We start from the raw sequence: 22499 nt of genomic DNA, 5'->3' as shown, positions 1-22499 counted from the left end.
CATGCTCAAACCTGCAACCTCGGCTAGGCGCGTAGCTCATTCCGTGTGACTATGTCTATGTGAGGAGCATTGCATCGCCGCTTTCCCCTTTCAGGTACGATTCTCAGTTTCTCTTCCTGTGCTCGGTTCTTAGACATGGATGCATTGTTTCCAGGGGCAGATCTAATGGGGGTTCCATGGGTGCCATGGCAGCCCCTCAGTAAAATGTAAAGTAATTTATCTTATATATACTTAATAGTAGGTTTTTAAATTTTAAATCATGTCTTGTGACTGTTTTTTAAATTTATGATGATATCCAGATTAATTATAGAATTTCTAGTGTATTTTTCACAAAATTTGAACGGATGTGTTAAAGTTATGTTGTTCATACATTACAGATGAAATGTGTGACACCCCCCCAACACTACAATCTTAAGTCCGCCACTGATTATTTCCATCGCCTATTGAACCTCCCTATTTGCAGTTAGTCTTACTAGTTACCAAACACAATCTGGCATTATCTAGAAAAAAACAAGCAGCTGCTAGTTCTCCAACGAACTAACACCTATTTATATGTGTTTTTTTTTGTGACAGCAGTCAGATCCATGTATTCAGAGAAAACAAAGGGAAATATCTGGACCACTATTTTGGTTATCGCTCTGGATACAAGCTCACTTGCAACCGTTTATGGCTAATGAGGGCAGCCTTCCCGTGTGACTGAGCATTGCAATGCTTTCCATGCCAGGTATAGTATTTTACTTTCTCTTAAATGCGTGTAACTTACCATTGAATGCAATTAATTTTACTAGTTACCCTGTAGAATCTGTTAGTGTCTCCACCAACAAGTATTACTACTTGTCTTATGTGTGTTTTGTGGTAATAGCAGTTGGAAGAAAAACAAAGGGAAATATCCAGATCACTTATTTTGGTGGGGTCGGATTATGACAGTAAAGTTCAATCATGTATATGATGTTGTTGTTGGATGAGAAACACAATTAATTTCCAACTATAAACACTAAAATTGTATAACCAATAGAACTCTATGCTCAAAAAAGAACATATGTATTGTAATATGTAGACACAGGAAATTCATCTAGTTCCAGTATATACAACGGGGTTGATCCTTTTAAGATTTTAATAAACTGATAATCTGCTTTCGTCTTTTAACACCAACCCAGTATAGACTCTGATAGTTGATTGGGGCCAACTTAGTACAACATTAACTACCTTTTTTTCTGGAGAAGTCTGTGAACATGAGCTAATAATTCGTATGGTGGTCACAGTTTGAAAAAATAATTCATATTGTTGGGGTCTAGCAGGCAAGTTAGCCTTTGACGCGCTCTCTTTTGTGTTGTTTTCTTTTGGGACACAGACTTCACCAAGTCCATCTTCCTAGCAACCTTCTTTGCCTTTTCTTGTTCAGAATCATCCTTGAATTATCTTTGAATCCTTCAGATATCTTCTCCATCCAAGAAACTGTTACCCGATGCTCCAGATGGAGGAATAGAAAGCAACTGAAAGCCTGAGACTTGCAATTTCAGTCAGAGAGCAACCACATGGCAGACAGTGAAACACCCAATGTCGTACCCAGCGGAAATTTATTACCCCCTGGCCATGAATCCAGCTCCAGGATCAATGATGCTTTTGAGCTCTTGTGGGGATATCGTAAATATTTGGTACTGCTTGGAGTCCTAGCAGTTGGTGTGACATACAATGCTGGATTAACACCACCAGGGGGATCGTGGACACTAAACAAGGATGGCCATGATGCTGGTGACCCTGTCATGCATGATGGCTTTTCTGGACGATATGAGGTGTTCTTTTACTGCAATGCAGCAACCTTCGCTGCATCTCTTGTCTTAATCATCTTGCTTCTCAGCAAGAGTGTGACAAATCAGAGGATGTGGCTCCATTCAATGCAATTGACCATGACACTGGACCTATTCAGCCTGCTGGGGGCTTATGCTGCTGGAAGTTGCAGGACACTCAAGTCATCCATTTACATCTTGGTTCTAGTCCTTGCTGTTATCATATATGTTGGGATCCATACCCTAGTATCCACAAGGTTTATTCCAAGAGAATTGAAACAGAATCTGCAGACAATGATAAATAGTGTTCTAAACCAACGGAGTTCCCTTGGCAGGCAAGAGAGCATCCCTCTAGAGAAAGCCGTTGAGGAGGCTCGCAAGTTCATTTTGACGCTTGTAATTTTTGCTGCTACTATCACATACCAAGCAGGATTGAATCCACCGGGCGGCTTTTGGGCTGAAAATGACCATGGTTCTAATAAGGTGCATATGGCCTTTCCTCCTTACAAGCATCATCCGGGTACTTCTGTTCTCCGGACTAACTACCTTGGTCGTTATAATATATTCATCATTTCCAATTCAACTTCCTTCGTGGCATCTTTGGTCATAATCATACTGATTCTGAGCCCAAAACTGAGCGGACATGGAATAAGGACCAAAGCAGTGATTGTATGTGTGGTAGTGGACCTACTGTGCCTAATTGCTGCGTATGCTGCAGGATGCTGTAGAGAGGTAGCAACATCATTCTTTGTGGTGTCTATTTTCTTCATAGTTTGGATATCCTTCGCAGTTTTAGTTGGATTCTTTGTTCAGGGACCTGTAGCAAATTGGCTACGAAAGGTCAAATCAAGCAGCCTGTGTTATGTGAAAAAATGGGGCCGTGCACTTTCGTTGAACTTTCGTGACCACAGATCGATCAATGCAGAGCAGGGGAATTCTGTGGCAAGGAATCATCAATCTCCAGCCTGTTCAACTGATGCACCTGCAGAAGTTAATACCCCTGAGCAACATTCAAATATCAGACAGGGTGAATTCCATGAGTTGCATGTACCTGCAGAAAAAAGTCAAATTTCAGATGTTCAAGAGGCTGTGCCTAACACACAGCATCCGTCAGGGAACAGCCAGCAATCAACAAATATTCAGGACGTTGTGTCCAACTCGGAGTGCCAGTCTCCAGATGTCCAGTGTGTTGCAAACATAGAGGAGGACGTGTCCAGCTCACAGCATCCTGCAGGGAACTGTCAACGACCAGAACATGTCAAGGATGTTGTGTCTAACATGGAGTACCCATTACTAAGCCACCAGCAAACTGAAAATAGCATGTGCGGTATGTCAGCTAACCAGAAAGTTGCAAGTATGGGGAAGCAATCTTCACCTGATGATCCTGACATGACTGCTCTTTCAGTTGAGCAAAATATGTCAGTCAGGCAGAGTGATGGAGACACTAGTAGTGACATAGTGGATGAAGGGCTCTCTGCACCTGTGGAAGCCACTGGCAGTGCGGACTCTGCTGAACAAAACAATCTGGTTGGAGATAATAACCCTAGTACTGAGATTCTTTGCAGTGATGACCATCCTATACATTCTGAGAATGTACATATTGACAGCAATCAAGTACCCAATCAAAATGCTGATGACATTCGAACTGAGAAGCATCTGAAGAAGACCCGCACATGTATGCTGCTTCTTGCCATTCTTGCAGTATCTCTGGCATACCAATCAGGCCTGAATCCACCAGGTGGCTTTTGGTCAATAAGTAAAGATCATCATTCAGCTGCTGATCGCATCCTTGAGGACACCCATCATCGCTGGTTCATTGCATTCTTCTATCTCAATGCAATCACCTTTGTGGCATCCATTGTCATGATCACTTTGCTCTTGAACAAGATGGTGAGCAACAAGGTCACCAAACGGCGTGCATTGCCAATAACGATGATAGTGGTCCTACTTTCCCTAACCGGAGCTTTTGCTGTGGGGAACTGCAGGGAGGCAAAGAAGACTATTTTCATATCAGCGCTCGTATGCAGTCTACTTGCTTATGTTCTCATTCATGTCTTGATAGCAGTACATATAATTCCTCCAGAATGGAGAAGGCAGGTGGCAGAGATGCTAAAGCACTCAGTTAGTCATTTTTGCTCAGTGCCGCGTCAATCAGGCGACAACCAGACTGGGGGTGATACTAGTGAGAAGGAGTTGGGAAGGCGGCGTAATCTGCTATTGACCATTGCTATTTTGGCTGTGACTGTCACATACCAAGCTGGCATGAACCCTCCAGGAGGTGTCTGGTCTGATGACAAGGATGCCACAGGAACTCCGGGCAATCCAATCCTTCATGATACCCATCCAAAACGCTATGATGTGTTCTACTACTCAAATTCAGTTTCATTTGTGTCGTCCGTGGTCGTCACAATATTACTTGTGAATAAGGAATCCTGTGAGTATGGAATCAAGTCCTATGCACTGCGAGTGTGTTTGGTGGCGGGCTTGCTTGGCCTCCTCATTGCCTATGTTGCAGGAAGTTGCAGAAATATTAAACAGTCCATATATCTGAGCATCATTGCTATGGCAGTTCTAGTGTCACTTCTGATTCAAGTTCTGCTCTCTTCAATGCATGGCACACTAGGAAGACCATTGGCTAAGTGTCTAGTATTTCTACACGATCTTCTCTTTCATGTGGAGGGTGAACGAGTAATCACTCCCGTGAGGCCAGTAGCTTCAGTTGTCGAAGAAAAAAAAGTTAAAAAGAGACACAAGTATCTGATGCTTCTTGCAATTTTAGCAGCATCGATCGCATACCAAGCTGGTCTGAACCCACCTGGTGGATTCTGGTCTGATGATGAGGGCCATGTACCAGGCAATCCCGTGCTTCGTGATATTAATCACCGACGGTACAAGATCTTCTTCTGGTTCAATTCTTTCGCATTCATGGCATCCATTGTGGTGATCATGCTTCTGCTGAGTAAATCTATCAGGAAGGCTGTGCCACTTGGAATATTGCACTTGATCATGATACTGGATATGTTGGCTCTGATGACAGCTTTTGCTGCGGGAAGCTGCCGCAAATTGAGGACTTCAGTGTATGTCTATGCACTAGTTGGCGGCGTTGTAGTAATCCTGCTGCTCCTAATTATTGTGACAAGTGCAATTGCAAAATGTCGGAAGCCAAGAGAGGGAAATGGGATTAACTCCCCGAGACGTCCTGAACCTGTTTCAGGAGCAAACACACCAGCACGACCTGAAGTTTGATGCTCCCTTTTTACAAGAACCCTGTTCATCTAAGAATCTATATTTCTATATTATCTGCAAACAATTTGTGTGTCTCCTTTTAGCATTTTTCTTCATGTTTTGACCTGAACACTGGTGTTGCTGCCTGTTGTAGTTCTCGGTAATTATTTTAACATACTTGAAATTTGAGCTCGAGCCTAAAACTGCATATTGGGTACATCATCATGTAATGGAGCTACAAGCAGGAACTGATGATTGTCTTCATTATAGTCATGTAACGAGCGAGAATTTGGAGCTGTATTCGCTATGAAAGATGGTACCACATTAGCCGCAGGTGGCCTTCCATCTTTCTGGCTTCAGTATTCTTGCACTTTATGTTCTTCTAACATCAGCTTGAGCTGTTTTGTTCATCCATTTGTGGGATGATCCCATATTCTCATCTAAAACAACTTTGACTACCAGGCTTATTTTGTAGCGTCAGCCAATGTTTTTCGCTTCTCTGATATTATTAGTGCGTAAAGGGAGTAGAGTAGTACATACTGGCAACACCAAGGCTTTGCAATTCCTTGTAACATTATGAAGTAACCCTTCTTTATTTAGACTGTACTGAAGTTGTCTTAGGAGATGAAATGTTCCCCAAAAATTTAACACTGGAAGGGGAATTGCGGGATCTGTATTGTGTACATGGCGTGCTACTGCCGTTGTTGTGGAAGCAGTTCATACACCTAAATGCATAATTTGGTAACAGCAACTGCTTTTAGATATTATTATTTTTAGTTTTGCCAAGCAACTGCTTTTAGATTTGGTAACAGCAACTTTTTTCAGACACCCAAAATTTTGCCTGCCTGCAGCTTTAGGGCATTGCTGATAGTTCATGCAAGTAACATTGTTGTCATATACTCCCTCCGTAAATAAATATAAAAACGTTTAGATCTCTATACCCTCTGAGTATGTCTTGATCCACTGTTACCACTGCTTCACTGGAAGCTGCTGCATCATGCATGTTGGGCCCACTTAATATGCAGTTGCTTGGGTTTAATATGTGAGCAATTGAGCACTTAATACTCCCTCCATTTTGCGCCTATCGTTGTTCTGCACTTAATCCAGGCAGAGAAGCATCACTAGAAAGGCTTGAGGTGGATTTGATTATGGTTGGGTTGGCAGTCGATCCAATTCAAGGGGAGCTTGTATGACTAGGGAAGGGTGAGGGAAATTCAGGAATTGTGTACTCTATGAGTAATGCAGTTAAAGTGGATTCAATAAATAAATTCAGGAGTAAGTTGAATCTGTGATCCAACAGCATCTATCAGCGGGACAATCACTCTGCAAGCCTTGCACTAATCTATTGCCAAAAGGTTAAGTTGAATCTGAATCAAAGTTGCACGCGAACACGTCATCGTGTACCCTTGGCATCGACGCGATATGCAAGACACGTCGCTGGAGCTGGGAGCGCGTAAGCAAGACACCTCCAATTCTCGCCCAAAGTGCAAAATTCTGACCTAACTCAGAGTCACCACGAGTGTTGAACCAGAGAGTCGGGCCATTCCTGTTGAACGTTTTTCGATTCAACGTTTTTTTTTTGAAAATTCAAAACCCTTTATTAAGTGGTAATCAAAGTAGCATCATTTACAAGCATAGAGGCAATGGCACTAGGTGCCTCATCAAACCAAGTATCAGGTGGAGAAAATCTAGTAAGCCTAGCCAGTTTATGCGCTACAAAATTTCCTTCTCTATGACAGTGCTCGTAATGGACTTGTGATAAATTGTGAGCCATGTGATAACAATCGTCGAAAATAGCAACAGCCAATCCTGAGAAAGTACCACCATCTTGCATTGCAGCGATCACATCAAAATTTATGATTAACCTGGAGCATCCGAATGACTGGGCAAGATTCAGACCAAAGCGAAGAGCAGTAGCTTCAGCCATAAGAGCATCCACACAATCCCCTACAACATTATTCCCTGCGGCCAAGAACTTCCCTGAACTGTCACGTAATACAGCACCCACAGTGGCTTGGAGTGAATCACTGTCGTAAGCAGCATCCACGTTAAGTCTTACAAAGCCAGCACTAGGGCGAGTCCATAGAATCCTTTTCACCTTTGCCGTAGGCTGATAGGCTACTGAAATTTTTTCTGTCAGAGCTTGGATAGCATAAACTTTTGTGCAGGTTGTTGCATTTGCTCGCCATGCACATCTTTCTTCTTTCCCACCATAAATACCAGGTCGCAACAGCAATCAGCTGGTCTGATCTACCTTGCCCGAGGACACATGTTTCGTTTGCAGGAAGACGAAGGAGATATTCAAGCACCGCCTCGCCCGCATGATCCACTTTACAAGCTCGCTCAATGACATCTTCCAACCCCAAACCCAACCATACCTGTCTTGCTTTCTGACATTGGAAAAGCATATGTTTAACATTCTCAGGCAACTCGCATGCTGGGCATTTTGTATTTACCTTCATATGTCTATCAGCTAGGGTTACACGGCATGGCAGGGTGCCATGAAGAGCTCTCAAAAGAAAAATTTTAACCTTCGTTGGGCAACCCAATGTCCACACAACATCCCATATTGAATTTATATTCGCCGCACTAGGACGATCTGTTGTAGCCCTTGATCCATATTTATCCTTCCAGACCGCATATTAAGCCGACCTAACCGAGAAAGCTCCAGTTTTTGTCAAGTTACAAGCCACAAAATCTGCCGTATCATATGGTAGCAGGATAGAGAGTATACGAAACACATCCACATGCCAAAAGGTCTACTCAACTAGTTGTATATTCCATTGGCCTGTGGTTGGGTCAATCAAATCAGCCACCTTAGAGAGTAGTTGATTGCCCCTTCTAGTCAACGTTTTGACGTCATCTTGAGTAGTTGTACGTTTTTATTGGTCTCTCCTATCATACTAACCTGAGTAGAGGCATCACCGTTGGTGTCCCAGCCAGTGCCTCACTGGTTTCGTGTCTACAGTCGTAGAGGCATCACGACTCAGTAGAGTGTGTGCGCGCGCCGCGGTCGGTCCTAGCTGAGGAAAACCACGAGACCGGCCTGCTCTAGAAGAGAACAGACTTGATCGGTTTCTGAAAGTTGGCATGTTCGATCCGACAGGGAGTAGTTGGTTCATTTTGACAGTTTTTCTACTCGGCAGATCGCGGTGGGTTGTTGTGCTCGGTGTGCAGATTTCTGTACTTTTCATCAGTGAGAAAAACACATCACTATAGGGTCTTTGTTTACGAGCGGCGCACTGAAAAGTGAGGCCAGGGAGAAATACCGTGACAAGAGGGTAATAATAAGTGACAAAGTAACGATGAGCCCTGGTGGGTGGTGGAGGCTGTGACAAGTTGTTCACTTGAGGCTTGACGTCATCCCTTCAATTGCGTGTGACGTCCGCGCGAATGACTAGTCCAGGAGAGACGGCCATCCGGGGGGATGGATGGCCGGAGGGGGTTGGAATGGCCCTGTCGATGTCGACGGGGCCCCCGAGCGCCAGTCGGACGGGACGGGATCAATGCACGCTGCTGCTGCTCTCTAGGTCTGTTGCCGAACGATGCTCTAGGCCCTGGCTGCGGTTGGCCCCGCCCGGCTCTGCTCGCCCCAGCATTGCCCGTTCGGTGTTCGAACAAATGCCTCAGCGGCCAGCGGGGCTCCGGCAGCGGAGCCGACCGTACTAGCAACCAGCAAGTGCGCCAGTGTTGCTAGCTGTACCTAGCTACCGTGGCCAGTTCCCCGGTGGTGGAACCCTTCACCGTTGGCCATTTATTGCCGTGCGTTGATGGCCGGAGAAGAGCCAAGAGACGAGCGGCGCTGGCCGCTCCACGGAGCGCCGCTCGGACGCGCAGCGAAAATGTCAAAAGATGGCGACGCTCAAGGCGCCAGGGAGGTCTCGGACTCGGAGCGGCGACTTTGCTGGAGTCAAGTGGATGATGGTACGTTTTTGGTTATCTGCGATGATGACTAATTCAAGGATTCAAGGTGGCTTTTGGTTCTGAACGCGGAATTCCTCAGAACGCTGGTCTGAACCCACGGCGTGTGGACTGGTCGTGTGCCAGACGACCCGTCAGCAGTCAGCACCATGTGTACCATTTCACAGCTTGCCATCGCTGTCCACAGATTCCACTTCACAGCCTCCTAATGGCTAATGCCAGGTATTCTACTGGCTAATTCTTTGCTTATCTACAGCACTATGTGTTCCAAACCAGCCATGCAACAGCTACGAAGCCCCATCGTCTACTTGTCTGGCTGCACTATTTAACAGTTGAGGTGCGTGTCTGCTCATTATTTTTCGGTGTATTATAGGTTTCTCTAACTCCAAAGTGGTTGATGAGACCACATCCTTGTAGTATCCCCCTTGCATAATCCGCATGCTGATCGTAGTGTGCACATATCGCACACGACTGGGTCCAACCTAATAAGCCATCAGATGATTGATTGCCTGGTACATTGCCGTGGGGTTCCTGCCCTGTTTCTGCCATTTGTTTAACTGACTTCACCGGTCTCCCCCCTCCCTTCTCCTTTTTGTTCGCTGTCCACACTTCACACCCTTCACACCATTGCTGAGGCTGGGAGAGCTCTGCCATCTTTGAAGCTCACATGGTGTCCCTCACTAATCTACTCTGAACAGCAGTCACTCTGGGTACACGCTCTCAAGCTTGCAACCGCCGCCTAAGCATTGCAACGCTTCCCCATTCCAGGTATGGTTCTCCCTCCCTCTTCCTGTGCTCGGTTCTTCGACATGAGTACGCAGCTTCCATCACCAACGGTCTTCCACTTCTCCGCTCGCAGTTAATCGTACTAGTCACCCCTGATCTTGGTACAAGCTCAAATCTGCAACCTCATGTCGGCTAGGGGCTGATGTATGATGGCTAAATGAGGGCAGCCATTCCGTGTGACCATGTCTGTGTGAGGAGCATTGCATTGCCGCTTTCCCCTTCCAGGTATGATTCTCAATTTCTCTTCCTATGCTTTGTTGTTAGACATGGATGCATTTCTTCCGTTGCCAATAGCTTACCACTTCCCCACTCGCAGTTAACTTTACTAGTCACCTTGTGGAAGCCGATACTTGTTTTACCCTCTGTTCACAAGTGTAAGACTACATTTGTGAACAGAGGGAGTACATGTGTAATTTGGGGTAATAGCAGTTGGAGCTTGGAACTAGGTAGCCAAAGTAAAGAAAGGGAAATATCTTGTTTTTTTTACAATAAGTAGCAGGTGCTCTGCTGTTGCGTACAAGTTCAAAGGGAAATATCCAGACCACTTAGAGGCTTAGAGCAACTCCAACGGATCGACCCAAACGGACGGCGATTTTGTCCGCTTTTTGTCCGTTTGGGTCGGCCAGGCGGACACGGATGTCCGCTTCCGTGTTTGGGTCGGCGCGTGCGCCCAACGCTAGCCCGACCCATTTTGACAGCGCTAGAAAAAAATATAGAACGCATGCATATTTTTAAAAAAACATCATTAATTAAACATTACAGCCGGCCACGAAGGTCGGCGAGAGTCCACGCGTCCACATTAGCATTTAAGAAAAATAAAAACAACCTAAACTACGAGGCGGCGCGCAGCCATAGGCGTCGTCCTCCTCCTCCTCCTCGGGGTCGGTGAGGTCGATGAGCGTCGGTGCAGGGCCGGCCCAGGGGAACGCCGTGTTCCAGGCGGCGGCGATGTAGGCCGCGGGCAGGTGTTCCGGCACGGGCAGTGCCGGCGCGTGGGGCTGTTCCGGCGCGAGCAGTGCCGGCGCGGGGGGCTGTGCGGCCACCTGTGCAGCCGCGGCCTGGCGCGCCTCCTCCTCAGCCTCGCGCTGCTCCTCCTCGAGGTCGCGCTCGAGCATCTCCTCGTACTCGCCGCGACGGCGCTCCTCGGCCAGCCGTCGCTGGCGTCACATCTCGAGGTAGGCCGCCTCCTGCGCCGGCGTCGCCCCCATCCAAACCGGTGGCGCGGACACCCACTCGCGCAGTACTCCCGTCGAGGAGTAGCGCTCGATCGGGGACGGCTCCGGCCGCGGCGCCGGGTCGGCCTTGACACGGCGTCGGGGAGGGGACGGCGGGGCCACATGCGGCACTACGCAGTCGTCGGCCGCGGAGAGGGCAATGGCCCGCGCCATGGCCGCCTCGTACCGGGCCTCCTCTTCCTCCGCCGTCTCCACCCTGCGCCGCTCGTCCTCCTCGCTCTCGCAGTAGACCGCCGCAAGGGCCGCCTGGTAGGCGTCCTCCGCCGCCTGGTCCTCCTCGCGGACGACGAGCGGGGGCGGCGGCAGGCTGCGGTCGTCCTCGCGCATGCAGCGGCGCCTCGCCTCCTCGTGCTTGAAGGCGAACCACCGCTTCCAGTTCGGTGAGTCGATGGCGTAGGTGTCGTCGCGGCGCTGCTCCGGTGTCAGCAGCGCCTGCCGGCACCGCACCTCCTCCGCGTGCGCCCTAGCCGCACGCGGCGCCGCACGCACTGGGATCCTCTCTGGATCCAGATGCCAGTCGTGCGGCAGGGTGACGTCGGGGTACGGCAGAGGCACACAGTGCTGCCAGTGCCACTCCGCCTGGTGCACTGGCACGTTCACGCGCTGCCTCTGCCGGCGAGCCGGTGCTGGCGGAGGCGGGAGGAGCTCCGATGGGAAAGGGACGGCAGGGGCCTTGCCCTTGGCCTTGCTGCTGCCGGCGCCGGAGAAGAGCCCCATCTCGCTGTGGTGGTGGTGGCTAGGGTTTGCCGGCGAGGGGGGAGCAGAGTTGGCTAGATGTGGATGCGAGTTTGGATGAGGACGGCCCCGCCGCACGGTCGGCTTAAAAAAGGACGACCGCCGTTACTGACGCGTGGGCCCGTGGTCATAAATTAAGCTGACCGCGTGGGCAGCGGGTAGTTGGACGGCCGCCAGGTGGGGACGATGCGGACGCCGAGAAGGCGCCCGTGGCGTCCGTTGCGCGTCCGCGCCGGCGCATTTGGAGCGCAAATTTGGGCCGCAAATGCGTCGGCGCGGACGCGAAGCAGACGCGATTTGGGTTTGGGTCGACGCGTTGGGCCGCCACTTTTGCCCGCGCCGACCCAAACGGACACAGGCGGACGAAATGGGTCGCCCCATTGGAGTTGCTCTTAGTTTGGTGGATCAGATTACAACGGTGAAGTTCAATCATGTATATAACTGTTATTACTGTTGTAGTATGAGAAACACAACTTATTTCCAACCATAATCATTAAAACTGAATAAAAAATATAATTATATTATCATATATTAATATATGTATTGTAATATCTAGCACTATAATCCAGTGTGTACTCTTGTGGTTGACTGGGATCAACACACCACTAATTCACACTCACTTTCCGGAGAAGTCTATGTACATGATGAGCTAATAATTCATATGATGGTTACTGTTTTTATTTAAAATAATTCATACTGTGGTTATCATTGTGGGGTCAAGCAGTCAAGGTAGCCTTTAACGCGCTCTCTTTTTGTTGTTTTCCTTTGGGACATAGACTTCAGCAAGTCCCTCTTCTTCCTAGCTGCCTTCTTCGCCTTTTCTTCTTCAGCACAGTCCTTGAATGATATTCAAATCTTCCATAGATCTTCTCTCATCCAAGAAACTCTTACCCAATTCTGCAGATGCAAGCATTGTTGAGGCTGGAAGTCCTCAGCTACCTTTGAAGCATACGGGTGTGTTCACTTGTCTGAGCAGCTAATCTGTCCATCGCTCTGGGTACAAGCTCAAACTTGCAACCTCAGCTAGCGACTGATGTATGGCTAATGCCTTCCCATGCCAGGTATGATTCTTACCTTCTCTTCCTGTGCTTGGTGTTTAGACATAGATGTATGACTTCCATTTCCAATAGTCTACTACTTCTCCGCTTGCTATTAATTTTACTAGTTACCCTGTAGGATCTGTCAGTATTTCGACAATAAATAATAAATATGTGTTTCTGGAAGCAATCGGACCTATGTAGGCTGCTTATTTTGGCAGGTAAAATTATGAAGGTTAATACAGCACCAACTCACACCTTCTTTCTTGAGAAGGTTATGTACATGAGCTAATGATTCATATGGTGGTTACTGTTTGAAAAATAATAAATATTGTGGTTATCCTTGTGGGGTCAAGCAGGGAAGGCAGCCTTTAACGCAGTCTCTTTCTTTTGTTTTTGTTTGGTGTATAAACCTCACAAAGTCTCTCTTCCTTCTAGCTGTCTTCTTTGCCTTTTCTTCTTCAGCACAATCCTTAAATGACATTTGAATCTTTCATGTATCTTCTCTCATCCAAGAAACCCTTATCCAATGCTGCAGATGCAAGCTTAGACAGCAACTGAGAGGTTGAGACTTGCAATCTTCGTCAGAGAGCAATCACATGGAAAACGGCGGGCAGTCCGAGCACACCATTGATCTGCCCAACACTGGGAATCATTTGAGTGAAAGCAGCAATGATGGGTTTGGCATGGGTACTAACAGCACTAGGCAAGATTCAGTTAATGGATTGTCCAGCAGGTATTTGTTACCCAGCAGTAGCCCTGAACAAATCCCTGTTGATTTTGAGCTCCTGTGGAGACTGCGGAAGTATTTAGTACTGCTTGGAGTCTTAGCAGTTAGTGTGACATACAATGCTGGATTAACACCACCAGGGGGATCTTGGACACTAAACACGGATGGCCATGATGCTGGTGACCCTGTCCTGCATGTTGGCTACTCTCTAAGATATGAGGTGTTCTTTTACTGCAACGCAACAGCCTTTGCTGCATCTCTTGTCTTAGTCATCTTGCTTTTAAGTAAGAGTGTGACGAAGCGGAATATATGGCTCCGTTCAATGCAATTGACCATGCTGCTGGACTTATTTAGCCTGCTGGGGGCCTTCGCTGCTGGAAGCTGCAGGGCACGGAAGTCATCCATTTACATCTGGATTCTAGTCATTGCTGTTTTTGTGTATGTTGTGATTCATACCCTAGTATCCAGAAGGGTTATTCCAAAATCATTGAGAAATAGGCTGCAAAAATTGATGGATAAAATTCGATCCAGACGCGGTGGCAGTGGCAGTTCCACAGAAGCAAGCAGCAATCCAGAGGAAGATGTTGAGGAGGATCGTAAGTTCATATTGATGCTTGCAACTTTTGCTGCTACTATCACATACCAAGCCGGATTGAATCCACCTGGAGGCTTTTGGGCTGAAAATCCTTCTTACAAGCATCCTCCAGCTACCTCTATTCTCCGCAGTAACTACCTTCACCGGTATAATATTTTTATTAGCTGCAATGCGACTTCTTTTGTGGCATCTTTGGTCACAATCATTCTTCTTCTGAGCCCAGAATTGAGTAGTCATGGAATAAGGTCCAAAGCCGTGATTGTGTGCGTCGTATTTGACCTATTTGGTCTGATTGGGGCCTATGCTGCAGGGTGCTGTAGGAGTGTAAGGACATCTTTCTTTGTTGTGTTCATTACTGTCATAGTATGGGTCTGCTTTGCGGTGTTAGCTGCGGCATTTGTTTACAAACCTGTAGCAGACTGGCTGCAAAAGATCAAAGGTCATAAGTGCTTCAATAAAATTGGTCGTCTCTTTTCACTGGAATCAGGTAAAAAAATATCAGGAAATTCTGAGCAAGTTCATTCTCATGCCACTGGTCAGCATACTACAGACCTTGCAACAGTTACGCCAGAAGAAGGCAGTGCTTCTGAAACAGAAAACCGAGTTCAAAACATCAAAGAGGATGGAATCCTTAGGGAGCATCAGCATGCAGACAGCCAGCAAATTGCAAATAATGAGGAGGCTGAGCCCAGCTCGGAGCAACCATCGGTCAATGACCCGCAACCAGGAAATACCACAAATATTATGCACAACCCAGAGGATCAGTGTATAGACTGCCAATCAGTTGCAGATGATGCAGTCTCTGACACAGGACATCCTTCAGTCAAATGCCACCAAGCTACAAATACTGTGAATCAAATGCCTAGCACTGATAATCATTCCACAGACAATCAGCAAGATGCAAATAAGAAGGAACAGCTGTCTCCAAATAATGGCCCAAACACTGCAAATATTGTTGACTATATGCCCAATAAGCAAGTTGCAGATACGAAAGGTCAATCTTCATCAACTGATGAATGCAAGGATGCAGTTATTGTAGTGGATGATTCGTCTGAACAAACAACATCAGATAATCATTGTCATGGAGCCACCAGCGATCACCCAGTACAGCAAGTGCATTCTGATGGGCCTATGGGAGCCAGTGAGATTGAGATGGTTGGAAGTAATAACACTGTTGTGTCTTCCGAGAATGGCAATGTTGACAAGAAAGGAGATCCCACTGAAGATAGCAGCAAAAAGAATTCTGATGACAGACCAACGTCGGAGCATCTGAAGAAGTCCCGCACATACTTACTTCTTCTTGCCATTCTGGCAGTTTCTCTGACATATCAATCAGGTTTGAATCCGCCATGTGGCTTCTGGTCAAGAACAGAGAATGATCATTCAGCTGGTGATCCCATCCTTGAGGACACTCACCATCAGCGTTATATTGCATTCTTCTATCTGAATGCAGTCGCGTTTGTTGCATCCTTTGTCATGATCATTATGCTCCTGAACAAGAGGATAAGCGAGAAGGCTACAAAACGATTTGCTCTGCAGATAGCAATGATAGTGGACCTTCTTGCCCTAATGGGGGCTTATGTTATGGGAAGCTCCAGGGAGGCAAGGAATTCCATGTACATCTCATTGTTGGTGGGCCTTGTACCTGCTTATGTCGGTATCCATCTTTTGATAGCACATGTAATCCCTGAAGGGTGGAAAAAAGTGGTGGCTGAAAAGCTAAAGCTGTTCTTATGCAAACATTTGTGGCGCGAACCTCATCAGGCCGTAGAAAACCAGACTGGGGATGTCGACGGGAAGGAGTGGGAGCGGAGGCGTAATCTGCTATTGATTCTTTCTGTTCTAGCTGCAACTGTCACATACCAAGCTGGTATAAACCCTCCAGGAAGTGTATGGTCAGATGACAAGAAGGTCAGTGGCACACCAGGCAATCCAATCCTTCAGCACAATCATTCAAAACGCTATGATGTGTTCTACTACTCAAATTCGGTCACATTCGTGTCATCTGTAGTTATCACGATACTGCTTGTGAACAAGGAATCATGTGAGCGTGGCATCAAGTGCTATGCACTGCGAGTATGTCTGGTGGTGGGCTTGGTTGGCCTCTTAATTGCCTATGCTGCAGGAAGCTGCAGGAAAGCAAAAGAATCTAATTTTCTCATCATCATCGCTGTTGCAGTTCTGATCTTCCTTGTGATTCAAGTCCTTGTACTCTCTTCAACACATGATACAGTATGGGGGCCCTTGAGTAAATCCTTGGAAGACCTTCTGAAACGGCTTCTTCGTCCAAAAGAGTCCAGCCAAGAATCTGCTTCTGAGCGGCAAGAAAACTCATGTCATGATGAGAAAGAAAAGAGAAAGAGGCACAAATATCTGATGCTCCTTTCAGTTTTAGCAGCCTCCGTCACATACCAAGCTGGTCTGAACCCGCCTGGTGGTTTCTGGTATGATGATCCCAACCATGTTGCAGGCAATCCAGTCCTTCATGATATTCATCCCTGGCGCTACAGAGCATTCTTCATCTTCAATGGTATCTCCTTCATGACATCTATTGTCGTGATCATGTTTCTGTTGAACAAGTCTGTGAGGAAGAAGGGTGTTCTACTTGAGGTATTGCATTTGATCATGATACTAGATCTGCTAGCTCTTATGACAGCTTTTGCTGCGGGAAGCTGCCGAAAATTCAGGACTTCAATGTATGTCTATGGGCTAGTAATTGCCGTTGCAGTATACCTTGTGGTTGCAATAGGTGTAACAAGCAGCATTGCAAAGTGTCTGAGACTAAGGAAGAGAAATGGGCGCTCCCTCAAAGGACATCCTGAAAGTGCTTCCACAACAAACCCGCCGATCGCTGGACAACAAGTTTGAAGATTCAATTTCTATGGGACCAGTTAAGAATCTGTTTCCTGTATTATCTGCAAATAATTGGTGCCTTGTAGTCAGTTTGTTTTTCTTCCTAAAGTCCAGATTAACTTGAAATCTGGCATTGTTGTATATTTCTGAACATTATTTATCATAATTGAAATTTGGACTCGAGTGATAAATTGCATATCTGTTAGGTGTTCCTATACTCGGCACTGTAATGGAACTACGGGTCCCCTCCCCTCCCTGGCCGCTCCCGCGAGCGCCGCCGGGGGGGAAACCCTAGCGCGCGGGCTCGGCCCTCCTCCTTGTTCCTCCCTCCCCTCGCCGCCGCCCCCGCGTGCTGGCGGGCAAAGCCCGGTCAGCTCGGGCGGCGGCGGGGCCTCTTCCTCCCCCCGCACGGCGCTGGATGGCGCGGGCCATCTGGGCTGGGCACACTACTAGGAAAAGGCCTACTAATGGCGCACCAGTTTTGCCTACTAATGGCGCATCACTGGTGCGCCATTAGTATCACGCCACTAGTATTTATTACTAATGGCGCACCACGCAGTGCGCCATTAGTATATAACACCATGAGCCATTAGTATGCCTCCCAGGGGCCATATTTAACCATGTGCTTTAGCACACTAATGGCGCACTGCGGATGGATGCGCCATTAGTATACTTGGCATACTAATGGCGCATCGCCATTAGTATGAATATTTGTTTTTTTTTACTTTTCTGATTTTTGCACATGTTACAAAATATATTATTGGACAGAATATAGACAGCAGCACACAGCAACAGCAGATTCATCGAATACAATAGAAGATTAGTCTCCGAATACAATTCATCATATTAGTCTCCGAATTCAAAAGACCAAACAAAGATAAAACATTACAAGTCTCAAGACCGCGAGTATCGAGTTTGTCGGAAGTAATACTAATCCTAACAAGTCCTACTAATCATCATCATACAACTTCTACTCGTTATTCATAACAAGTCATACGATCATCATCTTGATAGTCATCGAATCGACCCTACTTAATTGTTCTTAGCACATGATCATCAGTATTAGGCAGGACCTAAATACCCTATTTAAGCTAAAATAGCATAAAACAATATAGACCCTGACTCTCCATTATGGAGAATGGAGAACATCCTGTCTCCAATTCTTGCGCTTCGCTTCCTTTTGCTTCCAAGAAGCTCCTTACGACTGTCCATACATTTTTTCCATCCTTTGGTTTTCATGTCTCCACTTCTTTTAGAAATCTCGTATGGACAGTTGAGATTCGTAGGACGACCTGGCTGTATGTTCAAAACATTAACACTACCTTTCTGATACATCATATGAGGCACACAATTCTCTGGGATTATCTGTTGAAAAACATAGTAATAACTTCATAGTTAGCAATGATGTACTAGTTTTAGAAGTATGCAAAAGATGCACGGATGTCGTAATAGTAAAAATCTTACCAGGGTATCTCCATGGTAGTTACCGTAGTTGAACACATGCACTAGTGGCATGTATTTATTGAGGAGTTTGATTGTGGATAATGTAATTCTCAATGTCAGTACAAAATCCGACCAGATAATTTTTCTCCTTATAAGTTGTTAATTCGGAGCCATCGGTGTAGTGGGTTTTGTCTACCATCTCCCGCACATTCTTTGAACAATAAAAATAAGCTGTCAACTATTTTGAAATAAACAATATAAATTAGCTAATAACTGTGTTTGAGAAACTCACATAGCGGTAGAACTGGAGGCGTATCAACAAGGACCCAAATGTCCATATTGTCTTGGTTGATGTCAGGATTACCAAGATCCATGGTGATAAGCATACCCTCATCAAAACCATACATCTTGCAAAATGCTTCCCAATTTTTGCAACCAAAATGGGTTACGCTCTCAGAATTATATAGATTTACTTCAAAGTCCACATCGTGATGAGTCCTTAGGTGATTTTTCTTTGTTTTAGAAATTTCATGGTCTTCAAAATCCATCCTCTCCAAGACATAGCGTCTTGCATGGCATGGGATAAGCTATACTCAAATTGTAAAAGATGAAAATTACACGTTGAAATAGTTGAAGTCATGCTTAATTATGAAAATAACACTTGTCGTCGTTGTGTACCGTTTCAACTTCGAAGGTCTCCTCGAGCTTAATGCTGAAGCGCCGATCATCGTCCAGGTGAGGCATGTCGCACAGACCTCGATCGTCGTGGCACCAGTCGCACTCCGCCGGGAGACTTTCGTCGTCCGATGATGATGACGACATATCCTACGTTCATAATTCAAAACTACATCATTTAGGGTTTGTCGACACCGAGGCATCCTAAAAGCTAAGCTTTTATCATTTAGGGTTTGTCGACACCGAGGCACCCTAAAAGCCTAAGCTTTCATCATTTAGGTTCTTATCGACACCGAGGCACCCTAAAAGCCAAGGTTTTATCATTTAGGGTTTGTCGACGTCGAGGCACCCTAAAAGCCTATGCTTTCATCATTTAGGTTTTGTCGACGCCGAGGCACCCTAAAAGCCTAAGCGTACATCATTTAGGTTCTCATCGACACCGATGCACCCTATAGAAGCCAAGTTAAGTTTTCATCATTTAGGGTTTATCGATGCCGAGGCACCCTAGGTTGGGCCTAATCACTTGGCACTAATCACTTGGCTCTATTGCCACCTATGTTGGGTTTATCATCTAGGGTTTAGGGCCTAATCACTTGGCTCATGCATTAGTCGCAAGTACCCCATATGTCATTTTTTTAGCAAAGTGATGCTAAAATTCACGGAAAATTTCAGCATGACCTTTGCTGAAAATAGGACATATGGAGTACCCGAATTTGCCGGAACGGAAGTTAATCGACATTCCGGCAAACTCAAGGGCCTCTCGGGGTACCTGCAAATTCATCACGACACAATGGTCGGAGACAAAACCTAGCAACTTTACAAGTCTTTCACAGATTTGTTTGCAAGTTCTGATATGTAATAAAGATGAGCCTCAAAGATGAGCCTCCAATGCTGATTTGTTTGCCTCAAGACAAGATGAACCTCCAATGCAACAAGTAATAAAATGTTTGCAAGTTTTGATATGTTTGCAAGATGAACCTCCAATGCAACAGTCTTAGACATTAGGACACTACAATGATCTACAACCATATCTAAAGTGCCAACTCCACAAATTTCTTTTTCACAGCTTTTATATTATTTCTAGAAGCAACACAATAGGGTTAAACACCAGAATCTTGAGTCTAATTAAACCCTAAAATAAACATTTCTCTTTCCCCTTCCCCTCCTATCCCTCTGTCTCTCTTTCCCAGCTCCAACCCCAAACACAAATTAAGTTAGCCATGGTTTAAACACCAGCTCATTCATTCTCACCTCTGGTCCAGGTGCTCTTCTCCTCCTCGTGCCTCTATCCTCTCCCTCAGCCCAGGAACACCTGCACATTCACAGCAAAAAGCAACAACTTGTTCAGACACTTCTTTTTTACTGTGTTATTCCAGCTAGGAAAAAAAACTTTGCTTCAAAAGCAAATAAGAGCAGGAGTGCAAGCATCTAATGCTTGCTGCTCTTCTTCTTGCCACTTGCAGCACTGCAACTTGCCTCCTGATCCTCCTATTGCACCATCACAAAATTAAGTTCGGGTTACCTGAGAGGAGAGGAGGAAGAGAGGAGAAGAGAGGCAGAGGAGGAAGAGAGGAGAAGAGAGGCAGAGGGAGGAGGAAGAGAGGAGAAGAGAGGAGGAAGAGAGGAGAAGAGAGGCATAGGAAGGAGGGTTACCTGACCACGATGAGGAGGCGCGGGGGCGGCGACGGATACGGAGGCGCGGGGGCGGCGGCGGCGTGGGGGCGGCGACGGAGACGGAGGCGCGGGGGCGACGGAGACGGAGGCGCGGGGGCGGCGGCGTGAGGGCGGCGACGGAGACGGAGGCGCGGGGGCGGCGGCGGCGTGGGTCGGGGCAGCGGGGGGAATTAGCTAGGGGGGTGAGGGAGAGGGACGAAGGGGATCTGGCGAGAGGGAGGGAATTAGCTAGGGGGGAATCTTACTAATGGCGCACCTGCGGTCGGTGCGCCATTAGTAATCTTTTTTTTACATAGCAATGGCGCACCGGGCAGAGGTGCGCCATTAGTAGTTTTGCAGAAAAGTAAAAAAAATATATACTAATGGCGCACTTTTACAGGGTGCGCCATTAGTAGTTTAAACTAGTAATGTCGCATTGTGAGGCGGTGCGCCATTAGTAGTTTTGCAAAAAAAGAATAAAAAAAAATTCAGTACTGGCGCATTCCCTGTCTGGTGCGCCATTACTAGTTAGAACTAGTAATGGCGCACTTCAGTAGGATGCGCCATTAGTATGTATGTAAAAATGAAAAAAAAATTATCACTAGTGGCGCACCTATTTTCTGGTGCGCCATTAGTGCGGAAGACACTAATGGCGCATCACAAACTGGTGCGCATTAGTATATAGTAGTGGCGCACTACTTCCCTGGTGCGCCATTAGTGTCAATCTTATCTATAGCCCTTTTCCTAGTAGTGGCAGCGGCGCGACGCGAGCTCAGGGCGCGGCGGCGGCGGCCGGTGACGGGGGCGCGGCCTGCAGATGGCGGCGTGGAGTGCCTGGTGCGGGCTGGGGCGTTCTCTGCTCCCGGCGGCGGCGGCTTTGGGCGCGGCTCAGATCTGACGAAGCTGCGGGGCGGGTGGCCTGGGCCTCTGTGGTGGCGAGGCTCCGGCTCGCTGCAGGTGGTGGCCGGCTCCGGTGACCGCCCCCTGCTGCGGCGCTCCCTGGTGGTGGCGGGCCTGCCGGCCCCCGGCCGATCCGGCGATGGCAGGTGCCGCGGGCTGTGCTCGGCGTGGATGGGGCTGCCACGGCGTGGTGGTGGCCCTTGGCGGTGGTCGGGTTCGTCTCACGGCGGCGGCTGGGTCTCTTCAGCGTCGGCCCGTCGGTGAGCGGCTTGTGCAGGCCTTCGACCCCTCTTCTCGGTGCCTGGGCGCAATCTTCGTCGGAGAGTTGGCTCGTCCATAGCTTTGGTCCATCGCTCGTCTCGCGCCCGGGCTGCAGGACCGATCTCTTCTCGCACCTGGCTGCAGGACTGAGCCCGTCTCGCGCACGGCTGCAGGACCAAGCTCGTCTCGCGCCTGGCGACAGGACCGAGCTCGTCTAGCGCACGGTGCAGCAGGACGAGACGATGGTGGCCAGATGCTAGGGGCCGCTCAGTCTCTTTGGTTGGGGTAGCGGCGGGTCTCGGATGAGGTGGTGTTTAGGATGCCGGGGCGGCGGCCCTGGTGGTGGTTGCGCGGTGCTCATGGGCAGAGCCCGTGGCTTGGTGCTGCCCGGTGACTATGGCCGTGGGGGCGGTGTGGTTACCGGGGTGTGGCGTTCGGTGGCAATGAGTGTTGGCCGGGGTGAAAACTCGCTCTTTCTTTGGACGGACCGGCGGCGGCGAATCTCGCTCCCTTCCTAAAGGCGTCGTCGCGGCTCTCATTGCTCGTCGCGTTGCTCTAGGGGAAACTCTGACCCTCGGGTCGTGCGGTGGCGGCGCTCTGGTGTCGTTTCCTTTCTAAAGGCGCCGCTTTGGAGCTCACGGTTCGTCATATGTGGCTTCATCT

At 47.6% G+C, this 22499-nt stretch overlaps 3 protein-coding genes across 3 annotated transcripts in view; all 3 read left to right on the top strand.

Annotated features, from left to right (window-relative positions):
• The first annotated feature begins 593 nt into the window (after window positions 1–593).
• On the top strand, window positions 594–5400 carry LOC125524671 (uncharacterized). Its single transcript, XM_087537390.1, has 2 exons — window positions 594–724; window positions 1435–5400. Exon 2 carries the CDS (start codon window positions 1536–1538, stop codon window positions 5031–5033), a length of 3498 nt encoding a protein of 1165 aa, XP_087393516.1. The 5' UTR covers window positions 594–724; window positions 1435–1535; the 3' UTR covers window positions 5034–5400.
• Window positions 649–22499, top strand: part of LOC147959008 (uncharacterized) — a 172748-nt gene continuing 150897 nt past the window's right edge. Inside the window, exon 1 of the mRNA XM_087537391.1 lies at window positions 649–724. The gene's annotated coding sequence lies outside the window, so the exon portion shown is untranslated. The remainder of the gene's footprint in view (window positions 725–22499) is intronic.
• On the top strand, window positions 8194–17087 carry LOC125521037 (uncharacterized). Its single transcript, XM_087535353.1, has 5 exons — window positions 8194–8936; window positions 9016–9701; window positions 9793–9944; window positions 12593–12750; window positions 13265–17087. The coding sequence occupies exon 5, from the start codon at window positions 13326–13328 to the stop codon at window positions 16917–16919; it is 3594 nt and encodes a 1197-aa protein (XP_087391479.1). The 5' UTR covers window positions 8194–8936; window positions 9016–9701; window positions 9793–9944; window positions 12593–12750; window positions 13265–13325; the 3' UTR covers window positions 16920–17087.

Source organism: Triticum urartu, chromosome 7A (assembly GCF_056163025.1).
Source record: "Triticum urartu cultivar PI428250 chromosome 7A, HENAU_Tu73, whole genome shotgun sequence".
NCBI classification, from domain to species: Eukaryota; Viridiplantae; Streptophyta; class Magnoliopsida; order Poales; family Poaceae; genus Triticum; species Triticum urartu.
The sequence above is the reverse complement of the archived record's forward strand: the minus strand, read 5'-3'. Positions and strand labels throughout refer to the sequence as shown.

Bases quoted from the DNA above. Each gene is read 5' to 3' on its own strand.
- LOC125521037 (XM_087535353.1), top strand. From the start codon at position 13,326: ATGGAAAACGGCGGGCAGTCCGAGCACACCATTGATCTGCCCAACACT.
- LOC125524671 (XM_087537390.1), top strand. From the start codon at position 1,536: ATGGCAGACAGTGAAACACCCAATGTCGTACCCAGCGGAAATTTATTA.